The sequence below is a fragment of the Arvicanthis niloticus genome, chromosome 12, assembly GCF_011762505.2.
Source record: "Arvicanthis niloticus isolate mArvNil1 chromosome 12, mArvNil1.pat.X, whole genome shotgun sequence".
Classification (NCBI taxonomy): Eukaryota; Metazoa; Chordata; class Mammalia; order Rodentia; family Muridae; genus Arvicanthis; species Arvicanthis niloticus.
The window spans coordinates 43,037,838-43,057,158 of record NC_047669.1 but is presented as its reverse complement, the minus strand read 5'-3'; the positions used below and the strand labels follow the sequence as shown (position 1 = coordinate 43,057,158).

Sequence of the window (19,321 nt, the reverse complement as noted above, 5' to 3'; positions counted from 1 at the left end):
TTAAACAAGCAAAGGTACTCACTCAGCTAGGGGAGTAGCTGCTAGCATGAGGCCAAGGAGCTGAGTCAGGCATTCTGGCAGCTGTAATCTGGCTTCAGCTCCACTTGCACCTGTCCTAGATTGCCTGAACCAGGGAATGGAGATCCATCATGCCCAGAGAGGTAGGTTGGCAGGAAGAGAACTGGGAACTAGAGTTTCAAGTGGACTGTGGAACCCCACAGAGAATTAAGAAAAACTGCCTTGTCACGTACAACCTTGAAGGCAACCTCAAAAACAAAGTTGTGTTTGTGAAGACACATGTGAGCAAAAGTATAACACAGAGACACATCCGCCATCAAGCCTTACATCTTCATTCAAGACCTGCAGACTGAAGATGCTGTATGTCAGCCAAGGGGTACCCCTTCAGCCTTAGTACCTTTAGAGCCTGGATATGACACTGGGCCCTGGCACTGCTTGCTCAAGGATCTCAACAGAGAATACAAACAGCACTAAGTAGTGAGCTCCTGACAAAACCCTAGGGAATGAACTGTCTGGATCAAGTCCACATCCCAGCTCTGTGACTAATACTGCCCAGTTGATGACTTTAAAAACAGGAACAGCAGCAGGCTTATTTCACTAAGCCAGCAACAAAGTCCTGGCCTGGTGAGTTTGTTGTTTTTAGGTAATAAAGATAAAGTGAAATTTAAAATTGCTTCTCCTTCATGCCACAATTCACAGACCCGGAGAGGCTATGTAACAAGGAGGGCTCAAGTTGGGGATGCATGGATCTCCCTGGGATGAGGAAATAGATTAGATCTTGTGTGAGGGCAGGGAGCCAGTGGGTATAGAAACAGAAGGGGTCATATGGATCTAGTTGGAGCGAGAGGGTACAGGAAGAGACAACTGGAACTGGGGTGGTGGGGGCACTTCGGGGTGAGGTAGAAACCTTGCAGTGAAAACTCTCTGGAGTCTACAAGGGTGACCCTAGCTAAGACTCCTAATAATGGGGGATATGCAGCCTGAACTGGGCATCTTCTGTAACCAAGCAAGACTTCCAGTGGAGGGACTGGGACACCAACCCAGCCATAAAACTTTCCACCTCTAATTTGTCCTGCCTGAGAGATATGCTGGAGTAAAGGTGCACATAATTTGTGGGAGTGGCCAATCAGTGACTGGTCCGACTTGAGACTCATGCCACAAGAGGGAGTCCATGTCTGACACTGCCTAGAGGGCCAGGAACCAGAGGCCTGGCTAGTCCGGAGACCTAGGATAGAACTAAACGCAGCTGGGGAAAAAAAAAGTCAATGAAATGATTCCTAATGATACTCTTCTATACTCATAGACAGGAGTCTTGCATAATCAGAGATGCTCCCTCCAGCAACTGATGTGGAACTGATGTGTCTGTTTGATGCAAAGTCCCACAGCTAAACATGAGGTGAAGCTTAGGGAATCCTCTGCAAGAGGGGGAGGAAGGATTGTAGGATTCAGAGGTGTCAAGAACACCACAGGAACACAACCCACAGAATCAACTAACCAGGGCTCATAGGGGCTCACAGACTAAACTGACAATCAGGGAACCTGGATGGGTCTGATATAAGCCCTCTGCATATGTGTTATGGTTGTGTAGGTAGGACTTCTTGTGGGACTTCTAATAGTGGGAGTGGGGAGCAGGCTGTCTCTTATTCCTTTGCCTGATTTGGGGACCCTTTTCCTCCTGCTAGGTTGCCTGTTCCAACCTTGATATGAGGTGTGTGCCCAGTTTCATTCAATTTGTTATGCTGTGTTTGGTTGACATCCCTGGGAGGCCTGCTCTTTTCTGAAGGAAAACAGAGAAGGAGTGGGTCTGGGGGAAAGACAGGGTTGGGGAGAGAAACTTGGAGGATAGGAGGGAGGGAAACTTGCAGTTGAGATGTAATATATGACAGAAGAGTGAATGGATGGATGGATGGATGAATAGATGGATGAATAAATAAATAACAAATAAGTAAATACATTTTTAAAGAAAAATCAAATAAAATTGCTTATTTTATTGAAAAGTGCTGCCACATGTGTCTTACATTTATTTACCTATAACCAGGGAAAACAAGCATCTACACTCCAGGCCCCTCTTCCTGTCTTCTTTTCCCCTCAGCCCTGCATTTTGAAAACATGAGGGCAGAGGCTAGTGCATTTGATAGGCAGGATTCTGTTCCTGTAATGTACCAATCCGTAGGAGGAAAGGCAAGATGAGGATTGTCACTCCTGGAAGGGTCAGGCTGATCACCTATTAGGAATGTCTAGGACCTCTTGCTTAAGAGGAGGCACATCCAAATTAAACAAAAATTTCTCCTGGTGTGCCCCCTAGTCTTGGATTTTAGTTAATTCCAGATGTAGTCAAGTTGACAAGCCAAGAATAGTAACCACCACACCAGCTCACCCTTGTGCCCTAGCTAAGGCATAACTGAGAAGAGTTCTGCTCCTGATGGCACTCAACTTTAAGATTTAATTTTTCATTTGAAAATTGTGTGTGTGCGCATGTGTGTGCATGTGTGCGTGTGTGTGCGTGTGCGCATGTGTGTGCATGTGTGTGCATGTGTGTGTGGCTATGTATACCTTTAGTGCAGGTGCCCTGGATACCCTGGAACTGATGGTACAGGCAGTTATGAGCTGCCTGATATAGGTGCTGAGAACAGAGTCCACATCCTCTGTGAGGGTAGAGTGCACTCAGAACTCTTAACTCTCTGGCCTGTTGAATGAGAGTTTTCTTCCTTTTCCTTTTCCTTTTCCTTTTCCTTTTCCTTTTCCTTTTCCTCTCTTCTCCTCTCCTCTCCTCTCCTCTCCTCTCCTCTCCTCTCCTTCCTTCCTTTCTTTTTCATAGAAAACTTCCCTTTTGATTATTCTCATAGGATGGAATTAATTCAAATAGCAATTATTTGGGGGGGGGGGGGTTAGAAAAGGTTTCTTTGTGTAGCCCTGGTTGTTCTAGAACTCACTTTGCAAACCAGGCTGGCCTTGAACTCACAGAAATCTATCTGCCTGCCTCTGACTCCTGAGTGCTGGGATTGAATGCATGTACCATCTTGATAACCAAATCTATCTAATACTCTCCCACACCTCTGAGAAACAACCCTGGTTATTAGTCCTTGTGCACTTTTCCTGGAATGTCACATCCATAGATGTTCTAACTCTCTTGTTCCTCTTCTCTTCTTCCTTTCTTCCACACACCCCATGTGCCCCACTGTTCAATGTCTCCCTACCACCCAGAAGGAAATAAAGTTTTTTTTTAAAGCCTCATAAAAGAAATCTCATGGATCTATTTTTTATGGAACAAACAAGCAAATACCCTTTGCTATTATAAAGTTAGTAAAATATAACTTTTGAACATTAAACAAGTCACGAAAGTTGGTCATGAACAAATGGTGTATTACCTGTCAGTCTCACTTCAAAAGAGCTGTCGATCAATTGAGTCCTTAAATAGCCCAATTAGTGTGAGTTGAATCATCTCCCTGGGGTTTCAGATTGTCCCCTTTATCAGTTGCTTTTCTTGTCACTGTGACAAAATACACGCCAAAAAGAACTTAGAGAAGGATAAATTTATGTTGACTCGCAGTTTCAGGGTGGGAAGCTATAGCAGTGTTCACAGTGACCGTCCTTGGTAGCAGGAATATATGGTATCTGGCTCATATATCTATTAGGAATAGAAAACTTGGGACTGAACAAGGATTAGCTATAATCCTGCATCCCCATCCACAAGGCCTGTTCAGCTAACCAGATCACAAGTCGAAAATTTTCACCCAAACAATACAACCAACTGGAAACTAACTGTTGAAGCAAAAAAAAAAAAAAAAAAAAAAAAGCTTGGGGGTTGGTGGGGGGTCGATGGGGTGAGTCCGACTGTGGTAGTTTGAATGAAAATGGTCCCATAGGAACTGGCATTATAGGAGATGTGGCCTTGTTGAAGTAGGTGTGGTCTTGTTGGAGGAGGTGTCACTGCAGGCAGGCTTTGAGGTCTCAGAAGCTTTTAGACCTGCCTGGTGGACCATTGACTTCCTGTTGCCTGCTGATACAGATGTAGAACGCTCAACTCCTTCTCCAGCACCATGTTTGTCTTCACATTGCTATGCTTTCCACCATGATGGTAATGGACTAAACCTTGAAGCCATAAGCCAGCTCCAATTAAATGTTTTCCTTTATAACAGTTGCAGTAGTCATAGTGTCTCTTCATAGCAGTAAAACCCTAAAACGGGGACATTTCACAATCAAACCATAGTAACTTCCAAGAGGGACACCCATATTTTAGTCTTATTCCATTAGTTGGTAGATTGTTTTACTGTCTTGGAAAATACACATGAAAGATATTTTATCTTTGTCTTTTCATATGTAGAAGTCAAGAATTCACTCTCATGGTTTTCAGCAAATACCTATACTACCGTTTGTGCGTTTGTCTACTTACCATGAAAGGTGATTTCAGAACTGTATTCAGAATGAATCCAGAGGGAGAGAAAAGCAAACACACACTTCTGTCTTACTATAGACTTACTGAACTGACTGACAAATGCAAATGAAACCCCAGAGGAGGACAGGACAGGTTCAAATGAGCCTCACAGTGCTGAAAACTTGGGTTTCCTCAGAACAACTGATGAAGAGTTCAACGTCAGAACATAGGACAACAGATAATCTTAAAGAATACAAGAAACCTTGGGGCTTCTGTTACAGTATCACAGGAGTGGGGCAGAAGATGGCACTAAAAAGGAAAAAGGTTCAGTGGGGAAAATGTTCACTGTCCAACCGAAAGAGAATAAACAAGAAAAGTCTGGGTGCTAAAGTCTATGTAGTGACTGGCTCTCATTGAAGCAGGAGTTTCAGAACACAGTGAGTGGGTGGAGTTATGGTACTGTCATTTACTGGAGGTTGATGATCAGTACTTTTTGTTTGTTTTTGCTGAAAGAAGTGAGACAATACAGGAAAACTAAATAAGAATATGCAGTCTAGAGACCTCATGGGTGACCAACAATTTGTTTTCTTCTCTTTCTGAATTATACCAGGGAGGCTCCACTCAGCAAGCATCTAGAAGCATCATCAAGATGACAAAAAGAGGGTTGGAAGTAATAAAATAGCCACATCCAGTCCCAGTATCTGTCTTTTCAAGAGACCCCTCTCTCTCTTGCTCCAAGTATTTGTTCAGATTTTCACTCTCGTGGTAACCAGAATCCATGAAGTTTTTCATATGCATTGTTTTAAATATGAGATGTCTCAGGACTCAGAAATGAGAGTTTGGTTGTTAGTTGATGGTCCTTGAGAAGTGATAGAACCCTCCAGTGCTCTACCCTCATCAAAAGATTGTCTCCTAAGGGTGTTATTCAAAGGAACACGGTAAAAAGTAGGTGATGAGGCTGCATTCAAAGAAGTCACCAGAGATGTAGTCTGGGAAGATTTGTCTTGTCTCCTGGCCCCTCCTTCCCTTCTTTTTTCCCTCATTGGTCCTTTCTCTCTTCCTTCCTTCTCCTTCTGATATGATGTGTCCAGCTCCTGCTGGACAGCCACAGTCCGTAATTTTTGAAACCCAGAGCCAGAATAAACTTTTCCTTCCCCTCAGTTGTTTTCTCTGGTGTTTTTTCCGAGCAATAAATGCCCTGTGTAAGCTAAGCGATAGCCTCAATTGCAACTTAATGTTATGAGAACACCACAAGGCAAATACCATTGATCTACTTAAACCCAGAATCATTGATTTTCTTTTTATCAGCACTTTCTATGGGCTAGTTTCTATCAACTTTATGAGCACAGGGGGCCACCACAGTTATATTCACATGGTAAGTGAGGAGACTGAAGCTTGGGTGGCTTAGAGGAGACCAAGTCTAGAGCTTGTCTTTAATTCTCTTAACATTACTATACTTATTGCTCTGCCTTTCACCTGGCATAAAGTTGCCACTAATGCCATGTCATTGATATGTATAAGCACATTCCCCTTACTGGGAACTTCAGGGATACAAAGAAGCTACCAGTTCCCCCACGGCTCACCAGTAGCAACAACCCCTTTGAGCCCTAAGAATCTTGTCTGCAAGTGCATGACTTCATTTTGCATGATTCTCCAGGACCATAAAAATGACTCTCAAGCAGAAGCCATATTATTCTTAATAGTCAATGGGAAATACTGGACCCATCTAGAGGCTTTGCTAATATAAAAGAACAAAGTTATAGTAAATTATGAGTGAAGATAAAGTACATAAAATATTATCTTGTTAGAATGTTTTCTCTGCACTTTTGAGAATGACTTGAGCCATGCTTGCCTTCTTTTTCTTACCATGTGTACTGGCTGGTTTTGTGTGTCAACTTGACACAAGCTGGAGTTATCACAGAGATAGGAGCCTACCTTGAGGAAATGCCTCTATGAGATCCAGCTGTAAGGCATTTTCTGAATTTGATCAATGGGCAAGGGCCCAGCCCATTGTGGGTGGTGCCATCCCTGGACTGGTAGTCCTGGGCTCTATAAGGAAGCAAGCTGAGCAAGGCATGGGAAGCAAGTCAGTAAGTAACATCCCTCCATGGCCTCTGCATCAGCTCCTACCTTCAGGTTCTTGCCCTGTGTCAGTTCCAGTCCTGACTTCCTTTGGTGGTTAATAGCAATGTGAAAAAGTGTAAGCTGAATAAGCCCTTTGCTCCCCAACTTGCTTCGTGGTCATGATGTTTTGTGCAAGAATATAAACCTTGACTAAGATACTATGTATGCCACAGATGGAGCAGGAATCTTTCCTGGCCTTTGCTGAGTTGTCACACTCATTTTTACAAGTGGATCAATGTGTAAGAATAGATTCCCTGGGCTTTGACTCTGAAATATTCTGATAGGTCTTTCAATATGGCCTTTTGATTTTTTTCTTTTCTTTTTACTTTTAGTCTTGTGTTACCCTGTCTATCCCACCTTCATGTAACACAAACAGGTTCTTCATGCACGCCCAAGAGTTGACCTTTGGTAAGAGCCTGTGGTCATTAATTTGGTGAATCCATGTTGGATCATATTGCCTAGATATTTAGCCAAACCTTATCCTGTATGCTCCTGTTAAGTTGTATTTTAGGTTAAAGTTAAATTTAAATTTAAAATTCAAGTTAAAATTAAATTTAAATTTAAAGTTTATAATGTGGATAGTGAGCCTCTGTTTATCACCCGAAGACTGTTTCCTGAGCAAGAAGGGACACTACAAATTCCCTTTGCAAAAACACTTCAACCAGGGCATGCTCTCCTTAGCTCCTCAGCCTGCTGGCCCTTCCCCCATCCCTAGAGATTGTGGACTTGCCAGACCTCAAAGTCCTTAAAATAAAGATCCCTTCTCCCCTCTTCCTTGTCTTAGTCTCCCTCTTTGTGTCTTACTGTGTCTCTGTCACTCTACATAATAATACATCTGTATGTGTTCATTCTATGTGAACACATGCATACCCAAGTTCACTCCTGGCCCTGCTTCCCTGACTAAATGGATAGATAGATAGATAGATAGATAGATAGATAGATAGATAGATAGATGTATTTATTCTATTATCTTCTATAACTCAATTTAAGGTTGACTAGAATTTCACCCCTCAATATTATCATTTTCCATTTCCTTCCTTCACTTTTATTCATGTTCCTTCTTCCTATCATTCTTTTTATAAAAAATGGCACATTAATCTACTACTGGGAGACAAAGACATAATACAGCCGCATGCATTTATGCACTGAGCACGAACAGAACAGCACAGCAACAGTAGCCAAACACTAGACGCTTACTTTAAAAGTGACAGGACTGATGAGTGAACTTTGCACACACTGTTATTCCCTGGTGACCCGTGGACTGAAGAGCTATACAAACATAAAGTTTGTATCTTTCACAATAAGCTCATTGTAATGCACAGAGTGAGTGCAATGGGTAACTGACATTTGTACATTGTTCTCGGAGGTTGGGGGAGGACTGGTGACATTCAATTAAAAGCAGGGTAACAAACTACAATTTGTGCACAAGAAAACCAGCAATACCATGACAGCTGGCACAGATTTTTAAGTTATCTAGAGTCATAATTACTCAAGTGACTATCATGAAGGCCTCTCAAACAAAGAAAACAGGGTTCCCTCAAGGATCAATAGCTCTTCAATAAGAACCCTACCACTTCATTAAATGTAATTATAGAGATAGCTAACACTTCTAGCTTAATAAACTATGAACAATCGGCACATAGAAAATTCACATTAGAACATGCAAATATACAGCGTGATGTGGTAGAGGCAATTTCGTCCCTACAATCTATTACTTCTTCTCCCTTTAACAACAGTCCTTTCTTAAAGTTCCAATGGGGGCAAATGGCTTCCTCTCAGACATTGTTAATTGGCAAGATGTGGAAGAATCTGTGTGGTGTCACCACACAATTTTTTTTTGGTTTGACAATTAGAGGCAGGCAATGCTTTCTTCTGGCCTTTTCTCCCCTGTCTGGGGTACAGACAAAAGGCAAGGAATTAAATCAGACATTGCAGACCCAGAAATAGAATCTGAAAGGCCATGCTGAAGATGATAAGTGCTTCAGTGAGCTACTGTAGTTGTGCTGAAGGAAGTCCACCTCTTCAGAGTAGCCGTGGTGAGGCCCACTCGTTCCTGGTATACACAAAGGCTACAGACTTACATCCTGACCGCCAAACGTGTTGGAGCTGTAGGGATAACCTCTTGTGTACTGTGTGGAAGCATCACCTGTCAATAAAAAGCTGGTAGCCAATGAGCTGAGACAGGATTAGAAGGTGGGACATCCAGCACAGAGAGAGAGAGAGAGAGAGAGAGAGAGAGAGAGAGAGAGAGAGAGAGAGAGAGAGAAACTCTGGGAAGATTCTCACAGGAAGATTCTCTACCCAGACTCTAAGGAAGTTGGATGTATGAAACTGATGAGAGGTGAGGTTACTAGCCATGTGGTAGACATAGACTAGTATAAGTAGTTAATATACGTTGCAAGCTAGTCCAGGAACAAACCTAGCATATGGCCTAGGCATTTATTCCTAAATAACAAACCTCTGAGTCACTATTCGGGAACAAGAGCTCGGATGGAAAAGCCTGCAGTCACATAGAGCAAGGACTTTTAATATGCAAACTGAATTTCCCAGAACACCTAAAACTCAGTAATATTCATTGTATAGATTTTTGTGACAAAAGCAAATTCAGGGTAATAGTCACTGCTCAGTGATTTATGTGGAAGTCACCTATACTTATACTGATACAGCTGTGAACACGCATCAGAAAGGTTGGCTCTGGCATAAGGAGTACGTTTAAAAAGCAAACCAAACACAGATCTGCAGAAGTTCAGGAGCAGCCACAACCGTTGTGTAATGCTTGTGGGCATCCATTAGAGGGCGCACACCTACTAGTTCTCGACTCTTAATGCGACAGAATCACGGCTTGTGAGATATTGTGAGATTGTGTGTGTGTGTGTGTATTTTTATGAGAATAGCTCCAATTGGGAGGGGCAGGTGAATGTTCATTTTAGTTCACCCTATAAAAACATGATTCTGAAGTTGCTTCATACCGCCTAAATGTCACCCTGAACTTGGCCTGGTCATTTGTAAATTCAGGCAATGACTTTACCTGTCTAAGCCTAGGCTTTTTCATGCACCAGGAAAAAAAAAATTACAGATAAAACTTGCTTCTTACAGTCACTATGATTTTTTAAATGAGTTCATTTAAAACACAGTACATAAAATGCATGGAAGAGGTAATAAGATCCATGCTCCACATGAGAAATCCAAGAGTTATAGACCACAAACAGAAATCCCAGAGTTAAGAAATCAGTAAATGGAAATTTCAAAACACAAAGTTGAAAACTTCAATAACAGACTAAGTCAAGCAGGAAAATTAATTTCTGAGCCTCGGGAGAGGTCCTTAGTGTTAGGGTCACGGGGCATGCGAATAATGAGGAAAGGACCACTACAATCAGAAATAAATCAAAAACAACTTTATTCACCGTGGGAAAATGCTTCTAACCTGTTACAGTCATGGTCAGTCTCAGGAGCTGACACAATGACCTTGGAAGGGTGTGAGCAGTCCCTGTTTAAAGCATAAACTCACGAGCAGATGTTCAGGGGATAAAGAAAGAATTCATAAATTGAGGGTTAGTTATTGAGCCCAGGCGATGGAGGGTTGCAGTTTTGGTACAAGCTCAAGGATATTCTAAGGCAGTGATCTTAACTCAAGCTTTGTGAGGCTCACACAGGCCAGGTGTTTTTACTGCAGCTGAAAAGAATGTGCAGCTTGACGACAGGCAGTAAGATGGCAGCGGCAAACCAATGCCTGGAATTACTGTGGGCTCTTCATCCCCTCCCCCCCCCTAATTTGTAACTAAATAAAATCCTTGATTTGCCAGTTTTCTCAAGGTCCCGGTCATTGGCCAAGAGGGTAAATAGGGTCTTAAGTACCATAAGTTTAACTGCTGAATTGCAGGACTGGGCAAACTAGAGGAGGGGGTTTTGAAGCAGGGCCAACAAATCAGGGCAAGAAGCAGAGAGAATAATGGTTCAGCCATTATTTAGCCAAGACTGGAGTAGTTATCCAGGGAAACCATGAGAAGAGGGACTAGACTTACCTAGCGAATGCAGGGGCGGGGGTAGGAACAGTAGGGCTAAGGAAAGGAGAAACCAATAAGAGGTTGTTAGCCTTTGAGTCTTATCTTTAATGGGTCTTTGGGGTGCTGAGAGACTTTCAATCTCATGTTCTTTTACCAAGACATGTAGAACATAGTAAACTTATACATTTAAGATCAGTTGAAAACAAACACTCAGTGACCACATACACTTACACATGTAAAAACAAGACAGACAAAACTTTCCTTACTTCTAGCTGTAATTTCAACAGAGGAGCACCTTGTCACCTGCTGAATCTAATTTTCACAGGTGCAGAGGCTTTGTAGCAGGATTAGCCAACAGCATCCTTACCAGAGAAGCTGAGAAGCTGAGAAGCTGCAGGTGCCCCTTTAAAAGCAGCTTCTACAGATCAAGCAGCCACTGGGCAAGGCTCCAAGAGCAGTACCACTTTGTCAGTTTTTGTGGTCAGCTGCTTTCCCCCCCCCCCCAAAAAAAAAAACTCTTGAAATGAGTTAAAGCTAAGTCAAAGAGTAAAAGGCCAGCAGATAAAAAAATAAAAATAAAATAAATAAAAAATAAATTAAAAAATAAATAAACAAAAATAAAACAAAAAAATTTAAAAAACAAAAACAAACAAACAAAAAGGCCAGCAGATGTTTTAACTGCTTTTTCTCTGAATGTGAAACACAGAGCAACAGTCAAACATGTAAACAAACAAAGCTGCAGACACGCATTGACAGACTCGGACAGAGTGGCAAGCCAAGGACAACCAATAGAGTTGGGGAAGAGGGGGAAGGGACTCAGATGTCCCACCAAAGGGACCCAGACATCCCATAGTGTAGGAGTTAACAATAGAGGAGAGAGGCACCAGAAAACACAAGGAAAACAGAGGCAAACACAAACAAAACCAAGTTCTAAAGATAGCACTGAACATCAGTCCGTGAACAGTTGTTGGACCTGTACCAGCCCTGAAGGGTTTCAAATGAACAATCCAATGGTTCAAGGAAAGGTCGAGGCATCTCTTCTGCTCTTCCAGTTCTGAGATCAATAGCGAGTCCGCCTGTTCTCCGTTGAGCCCCCAATTTGTCTGGGCACCAAAAGAAAACTTATGGATCGGTCAAGACCAAAAGAACAAAGTCGCCAAGAGACTTGAGGTCTCTTTTCCTCAAATTGCACAATGCCTGGCCAATGCACCAAAATGTTGGATTCTCGGGGTGTGTGAATAATGAGGAAAGGATCGCCATGTCAAAAATAACCCCAAAGCAACTTTTTTCACTGCGGGAAAATGCTTCTAACCAGTTAGGGTCGCGGTCAGTCCCGGAAGCTGACACAACGACCTCCAAAGGGCATGAGCAGTTTCCTTTTTTTGGAGGGGGGCGGGGAGTTGTTTGTTTGTTTGTTTTTCAAGACAGGATTTCTCTGTGTAGCCCTGGCTGTCCTGGAACTCACTCTGTAGACCAGGCTGGCCTCGAACTCAGAAATCAGCCTGCCTCTGCCTCCCAAGTGTTGGGATTAAAGGCGTGCGCCACCACCGCCCGAGCAGTCTCCTTTTGAAGCACAAACCCACAGACAGATGTTCAGGGGATAATAAAGAAGAAATTCGTAAAATGAGGGTTAGTTCTAGAGCCCACGGTGTTGGTACAGGTAAGGGAGTGTTCTTATCTCAACCTTCATGGAACTTACACAGGCCAGGTGTTTTTACTGCTACTGAAAAGAATGTGGAGCTTTGAGTACATGCAGTACGGTGGCGGTGGCAGACCAAGGCCTGGGATTACTCTAGGCTCTTCACTGAGTAGTCATTCAGTCAGACAAACAACAAAGGAAGAAAGGCGAACAAAGCAGAAAAGAAGATGAATAAGGAAGGATGTCTACCAAGCATTTGAGAGCCCACTGAAGTGTAATGCAGAGTAAGAGAAGACACAGAACCTACTAGAAGAATATTCTACCTTCTTTCTCCCAGCCTTGGGAAATATCCAGGACTCAAACAAAGAAGATTCTTTTGTAACAAATATTGTAGCCAAATTGTCCACAGTGGAATCGTTACTCGATTTAGGTCTGTGTCAAAATATCACACATGTCCCATAAATCTGTGCATAATTATGGATTGATTGAAAATAGTAAGTAAAGCTGGGGGAATAGCCCGATGGGTAAAGTGCTTCCTGCACAGGCCTGACATGCTGAGTATTGATCCCCATTACACACACAGTACCACAAGCATCTGGAATCCCAGCACTGTCCTACCAGGAGATGGGAGACAGGAAGACTGTGGAAGCTGGCAGCCCAGCTAGCCCGGCAAAGGCAGCAGTGAGGATGAGACTCCATCTCCAAGTCGAAGGTGAGGACCACCAGCAGGGGTTGTCCTCCACAGAGGTGCCATAGCACATGCATGTCAAAACTCACACACACACATACACACTACATATACATACATGTTCACTTGTCAAAGATTAAAAATACAATTATAAAATTATAATTAAAAATATAATTTTATACTATACAGTATAATTTATAATTATAGAAAATTATAAAATTTATTTAAAAAATTAACAGGGCTATGGGAATGGCAAAGGCATATGAGTTTGAGCCCTAGGACCCATGAGGTAAAAGAAAAGAACTGATTCTCACAAGTTGTCTTCTGACATTCATGGCATGTCCACACACACACACACACACACACACACACACACACAAATGTATAATTGTAGTAAAAGTTTTATGTAGACATTTTGGAAGACAGAAAAAAAGAAAAAAAAAGACACTGTAAATCTGCCATATTTGCACAGTAATTACTGAAGATGTGATATGTTTCTTTTCATTCGTGTGTGTGTGTGTGTGTGTGTGTGTGTGGTATGAATGGTGTTAAGATAGCAAAATCCTTAGTTCTATCAAATTAAAAGAACAAAACTGAGTTCATAAATATACGTTCAATTCTCTGCTGTGGCTGTATAGTATAGAGTCATAGAATGTTTACAAGAAAGGATCTTTAAAACCACCCAGAAATATCCAAATTCCCAGATTATTCCAGTAACAAATCCATGAATTTCAGATTTACTGACTTGTAGGTTAGACAGTAAAAACTTGTCACCATTGTCCACAAAATGCTGATCTTACAAAAAAAGAACCACAAGGTTTGAGGAAGAGGAACTGTGGTCACGTATCACCTAAGCAAAAGCCGTACAGGAAGCTGGAGATAGTTTAGGGGTTAAGAGCACTTGCCGTTCTTGCAGACGCCCTCAGTTCTGTTCCCAGCACCTACATGTGGCTCACAACTACTCTGGCTAGAGTTTCAAGGAATTCAATGGTGTCTTGTGACCTGACCTTCGCAGGCTAGGCACACACACAGTGCATATTACATATACACAGGCAAACACTCATACAGTGAAACAAAACCAAATATAGCATTCAAAACAACAACGGGCAATCTGCACAGGTGTCATACTCTCAGCCTGTTCGAAACTCTAGAGCCCAGCTTTTCCAAAATGCGCTAGCACGACTCCATCTCCAGGCATGTCGCCATGGAGAGTGTGGCCACGTGGGGAAGCCAAGCCTGTGCAGTGCTCTCTGGAGCATGCTTTTCTCTCCCTCCTTACTCAACGATCCTCACCTGTGCTACGTACGCCCTGCAGAATTTACAGAAAGCTTTTCAGGAATGTTCCTAAAATCTTTTTCCTCAAGGTGTGTCCCTGGACAGGCAGTACCTGACAGCAGGTTAGAAATGCACTGCCTCAGGCTCCGCCAACCACACTTCTGCGTTTGAACAAAATTCCCGGCAAACGAGGCACTGTCTGAAACCACCTCTCCTTTATAGGAGTAATCACCGACTCGATTGGAGTCTGTTGGGTCAAGAAACATTTGTCTGATCAGTTCTTTAAGACTACCTTGTTTGACTTCGTCCAAGTTTCAAAGTTTGGCTTCTCCCTCAAAGAGTTTTTTTTCTGCCCTTCACCACCCTCCGGGGGTGGACTTTGAGGCAATTGCTATTCCTTTAAGACTGTCTCCGAAATCAAGATATTTGCTGCTCACCCTCCAGAATAGCGTGGATTACCGGGTAGCACCTGCCTAGACAGATGCTGTTTCCTTTCAGTTCAAGCAGACAAGGGTTAGCTCAAAGTTGAGATCTTAATTTTTTCCCTGCTGCATGTATGTCTGTGTAAGGGTGTCAGTTCCTTGGAGCTAGCATTACAGACAGTTGTGAGCTGCCATGTGGGTGCTGGGAATTGAATCCAAATCCTCTGGAAGAGCAACCAGTGCTTTTTCCCCTTATTTATTTATTTATTCATTCACTCATTCATTCGTTTTAGATCTCCAAGGATGCCCCCCTCCCGGTCCCCCTCACAGAGTCCGTCCCCCCCTCCACTTCTCCTCTGAGAGTGGGGTTCTCAGCTATCCCCCCACCCTGGTGCATCAAGTCTGCAGGGTTAGGTACATCCTCTCCCACAGAAGGCCAGACAAGACAGTCCTGTCCCCAAAGCAGCCAGTGTTCTTAACTGCTGAGCCATCTCTGCATGCCCTGAATTTTAAGCTATACTATCAGGTCAGATGCATTTTTAACAGTGACTCAGTACATTCCTACAAGCACCCCATTTTCAGCATTGTCATCGTAAGAATGGTGGAATCTGTACATGCCCAGCCATGAAGAGACCCTTGAAAGAAAGACTAAGGAAGGAGGCAAGAACTCAACCAGTCAACTCAATTATGTCCAAGGAGGGAAGGGGTTGTAGTGTTTCCTACAAATAAGTGTTTTCAACATGCTCCTTAGATTTGAGGTCTATCAAGCAGGCTTTCCTTGAAAGCCTTTCAAAGAAACTGAGAAACTAAAAACAATTCGAATTACCCTTCAGAAGGACTGACCATTGAGAAAATAAGAAGACAAAGCCCTGAATTTCCTTCCAATACTTTCTCTCTTTGTTCAATTTGGTTTCTTTACCCAAACACAATATCCTGTTGGTAGATTAGCAGCTGCAGGCTCAGGTGGCTGTGATTTCACTTTGTTACAAGGGGTGGGTTGTATCCACTCCTTAGTATTTAAGAGCCTATCCAGTGAAGTGGGTAGCACATCTTATGGCTGGATTTTCCTGTTGCCGAGATGGGACTTAAGAGAAGAAAGCATATTCCCAAAGAGATTTTAGCTTCTATTCATCGAATTGCCTGTATCCATATGAACCTCAGTGATGCTTATTTGTTCTTGGTTAGTAGGGCTCCTGGGCTACTGGGTGGGTGGACTTTGTTCTGACCTGGGTGATGATACATTTACTAACGCCCTGTCATTGGGTCTCTAACATTCATATCGTCATCTCTAACATAGAGTAGTTCAACGGTGAGGCGTTGGTGATTTATCACTGTGATAGCAAACTGTAGACTACAAGAAGGGGAATCACTTCTTTACTTGGGTTCCCAAGCAATAGCCAGTGGTAGCAGAATAAGCCCTTTAATAACAAAATGCAATTTCATAATCACCATCAATATGTCAGGATTAGTACGATAAATCTGCTCTTAGCTTTTTACTAAATTTGTGCTAGGCCTTTTATTTTTTCTTTCTTTCTTTTTTTTTTCTTTTTTCTTTTTCTTTTTTTTTTTTTGACAGGGTTTCGTTTCTTTCTATAGCCTTGGCTCTCCTGGAACTCACTCTGTAGACAAGAGCTGGCTTTGAACTCAGAAATCCTCCTGACTCTGCCTCCCGAGTGCTGGGATTAAAGGCCTAGCCTTCTGGTAATGTTTGTCTGTTTTTAAATTTTTTTTAATGTGTGTTGGTTGGTGTTTTGCCTGCATGTATATCTATATGAGGATGACAGATCCCCTGGAACTGTTAGATGGTTGTGAGCTGCCATGTGGGTGCTTGGAATTGAACCAGGGTCCTCTGGAAGAGAAGCCAGTGCTCTTAACCACTGAACCGTCTCTCCAGCCCCCTGTGGTAGGCTTCTGTCATGGATCTATACAGTCAATGGATGAAACTGTTATGGATGAAACTAATGTTAAACTAATGGATGAAAACTAATGTTAACAGGTCTGACCCATAGAAAATCCATACTGTAAAAAAATTAGGAACTTCTCTGGGTGACTGCTCTTTGAGGCATCCTGGGTTCAGGAAGACAGAAACTTCTAGAATTCAAAGGACAAACAAGACACTCAGAACATCAAAGACCTCTTCTAGATGACCACTGAGACAGGAAACTATTTTCATGAGATTCTTACCCAAAGTTTTAACTTCTGTTATCTCTCTCCCTTCTCCTAAATTCTCACCTCTATCCTAGACTTGCTTGTATAGCAGTGAAATGACAGCGATTGGTTTTGGAGCATATTCTCGGGACAAGGCTATAGTGAAATGGTTCTATGCCAAAAGCATCCTGAAATATATCACCGAAGGAGGTAGTAAGGTCTACATTCCGGAAATCCAGGTGACTGTAATTCTTCTTTGACAAGTTTTACTTGGGCTTTTTCCTAAATGTAAAATATAGTTGCTTGCTATTTAAACTTAATAATTAGGTTATTCGTGTTCCGAGTAACTGGACATGAGTCAATAGCTTCAGGGCTGAAACATGTACACTAAATACCTGTCTAGTCTTTTTTTTTTTTTTTTTTTTTTTCCAATGAGCCAGCCACAGAGATCTCTGCATTTGCAGCACCAGCATCATATGTGAATGATGAAAAAGTCAAGTTTATGGCTCTCACCCTGGCCCAAGAAACCTGATTGTGAGTGAGGCCAAGAAGCTGTGTTTTAACAAATGCCTCAGGTGCTCCTAATGCTCCGGAGAGCTCAGAAGCAGAGCACTCATGAGTTCCCCCAGAGCTGTTAGTCTCCTTCTTCAGTTCACAGAAAATGTAGGTAGACCCTCAGGAATTCATTATGGTTGTCTTCGTTGTTCTCACTGAGTGCTCATACTCTAGAGAAACTATCGGATCTTCAGTTAAGACCGCCATATCCTAGCTCATGGCACAGTTTTAAGTGTCAGCACTTAGAGGGCAGACACAAGCAGAGGCATCTGTCTGAGTCTGAGGCACACCTGGTCTACAAAGCAAGCTCTAGGATAGCCAGGGCTACCCAAAGACTGTTGCATCTACCTATCTGTAATGTTTTAGGTGCATTTTTTTAAAAAAAAAATAAAGGAAGTACATACCTGATATATAATCAAATTGAATTAACATTATAAAATTTCAAAACCAGTGGAATAATTACTAACCTGTACTATTTGACCTCTGTACCCTTCCTACGTAGCAATGGAATTTGTCAAAGGTATTAATGCCTATATCAGTTGATCAAAATGACTGCAGGTGAGTCAGGTATTAGTCGTTAAGACTCTCAGCTGACTCCACTATCCTATACAAAGTTCAAAAGCCTTCTCACCGACAAACCTATTCCCCATCTTACATAGAAATTACCTGAGGTAGTAAGTTGACTGCCTGTTCATTTCCAACAGAGACCTGAAATAGACACCCAGGGATGTATCGAGTGTCTGACGGCTGTTCTAAATATGGAAAGAGAATTAACCAAGACCCTGCAAAATCTGTCTGAGCTTGCCTTAAATATTAAAGATAAGCGTGTAAGTAGCTAACTGGATCTGATCTCCTCTGGGATTCCTTCCCCCTAGTTGGTGAGCACTCTGGCTCAAGATGGGCCTTCTCTAAGCCCATACAGGGCAGGAAGTCAAAATGAAGAAAATGCTGTAGCAAAAATGTTCTCCATCTCAGTTAGACAATGTTCTCACCAAGGGACTCAAAGGAGATGGAAAGGGTTGAGCCTTATGCAGAGCACTTGCATCTAAGTGTTTGAAAATGGGCTCTAGGCATCTAGTCAGTCTCCATATGATGCAAGTAAACAGGACTGAAAAGATGGACAGTAGAACATTGTTCCTTAAGGTGATCTACACCTTTGGTATTATCCATCACTCATTGCAAATAGGTGCTTATGGGTTCCTAGAGATTTTAAATATCTTTGATCTGTTCTCTGTGGGACCTTCAATATGCATATGAGTCACCTGGTCTCTTTGAACATGCAGATATGATTTAGTAGGTCTGATAGAGCTTGGAGATGTTTTTCTGCTATGGTCTGATCACTGTTGCTTCATGGCCTAAGATCTGGGTCAACTGCCTCTCAATGCATATATGGTCTTTAATGAGAGTCCCTTTCTATTTTATTTATGTAGACAGAAAGATTTACAAAAGAGTTGCTACTTAAACAGAGAAGGGATGAAGACTGTTTGGTACGGGAAATTGATAAGCTGAACCCGAGAGAAGAGCAGGAGGATGAAGATGAAATACTGCTTCAGGACGAGGATGTTGAAATAGTTCAGAAAGTTGTACCTCGAAGGAGGCGAAGGAGATAACCAAGTGATAGCAAATAGGAAAAACCTTTCTATTTCAAGTCCTATATAGATCAGTAAGTTAATGTCTTGTCATTTTCCTTTGCCTAAAGAATGCTTTTCTTTTCATCTTTTTAGTTTTCATTGATAAAAATAAATCTGTTTTGCACCATAATTATGTATAAAAAGGTTACTGTAAACCAACTTCCTGAGGGTTATTTAGTATACTAAGCATTTTAAAAGGTATCTGCTACCCTGTCCTATGGTCCACAAACACATGGCAACGGTCAAGATTGGGTAAATTCTGGAAAAGTTGGAAGAAGGGATGTGGAGGGTGGATATGATGAAAATGTTATATTTGAAATTCTCAAAGGATAAAAATTAGGGCAAATTTAAGTACAAGGGAATGCAGTAGAATAAGTGGTAAGACTAAATATGAATTCTCTGACCTCATTTGTGTATTTTAAGGATGGAAAGTGTGTGTGGG

At 42.2% G+C, this 19,321-nt stretch overlaps 1 protein-coding gene across 1 annotated transcript; it reads left to right on the top strand.

Annotated features, from left to right (window-relative positions):
* The first annotated feature begins 15,608 nt into the window (after window positions 1-15,608).
* LOC143434017 (bacterial non-heme ferritin-like) lies at window positions 15,609-18,996 on the top strand. The gene is made up of 4 exons (XM_076911186.1): window positions 15,609-15,725; window positions 16,789-16,932; window positions 17,953-18,075; window positions 18,679-18,996. Exons 1-4 carry the CDS (start codon window positions 15,624-15,626, stop codon window positions 18,856-18,858), a joined length of 549 nt encoding a protein of 182 aa, XP_076767301.1. The 5' UTR covers window positions 15,609-15,623; the 3' UTR covers window positions 18,859-18,996.
* The last annotated feature ends 325 nt before the right edge of the window (window positions 18,997-19,321 follow it).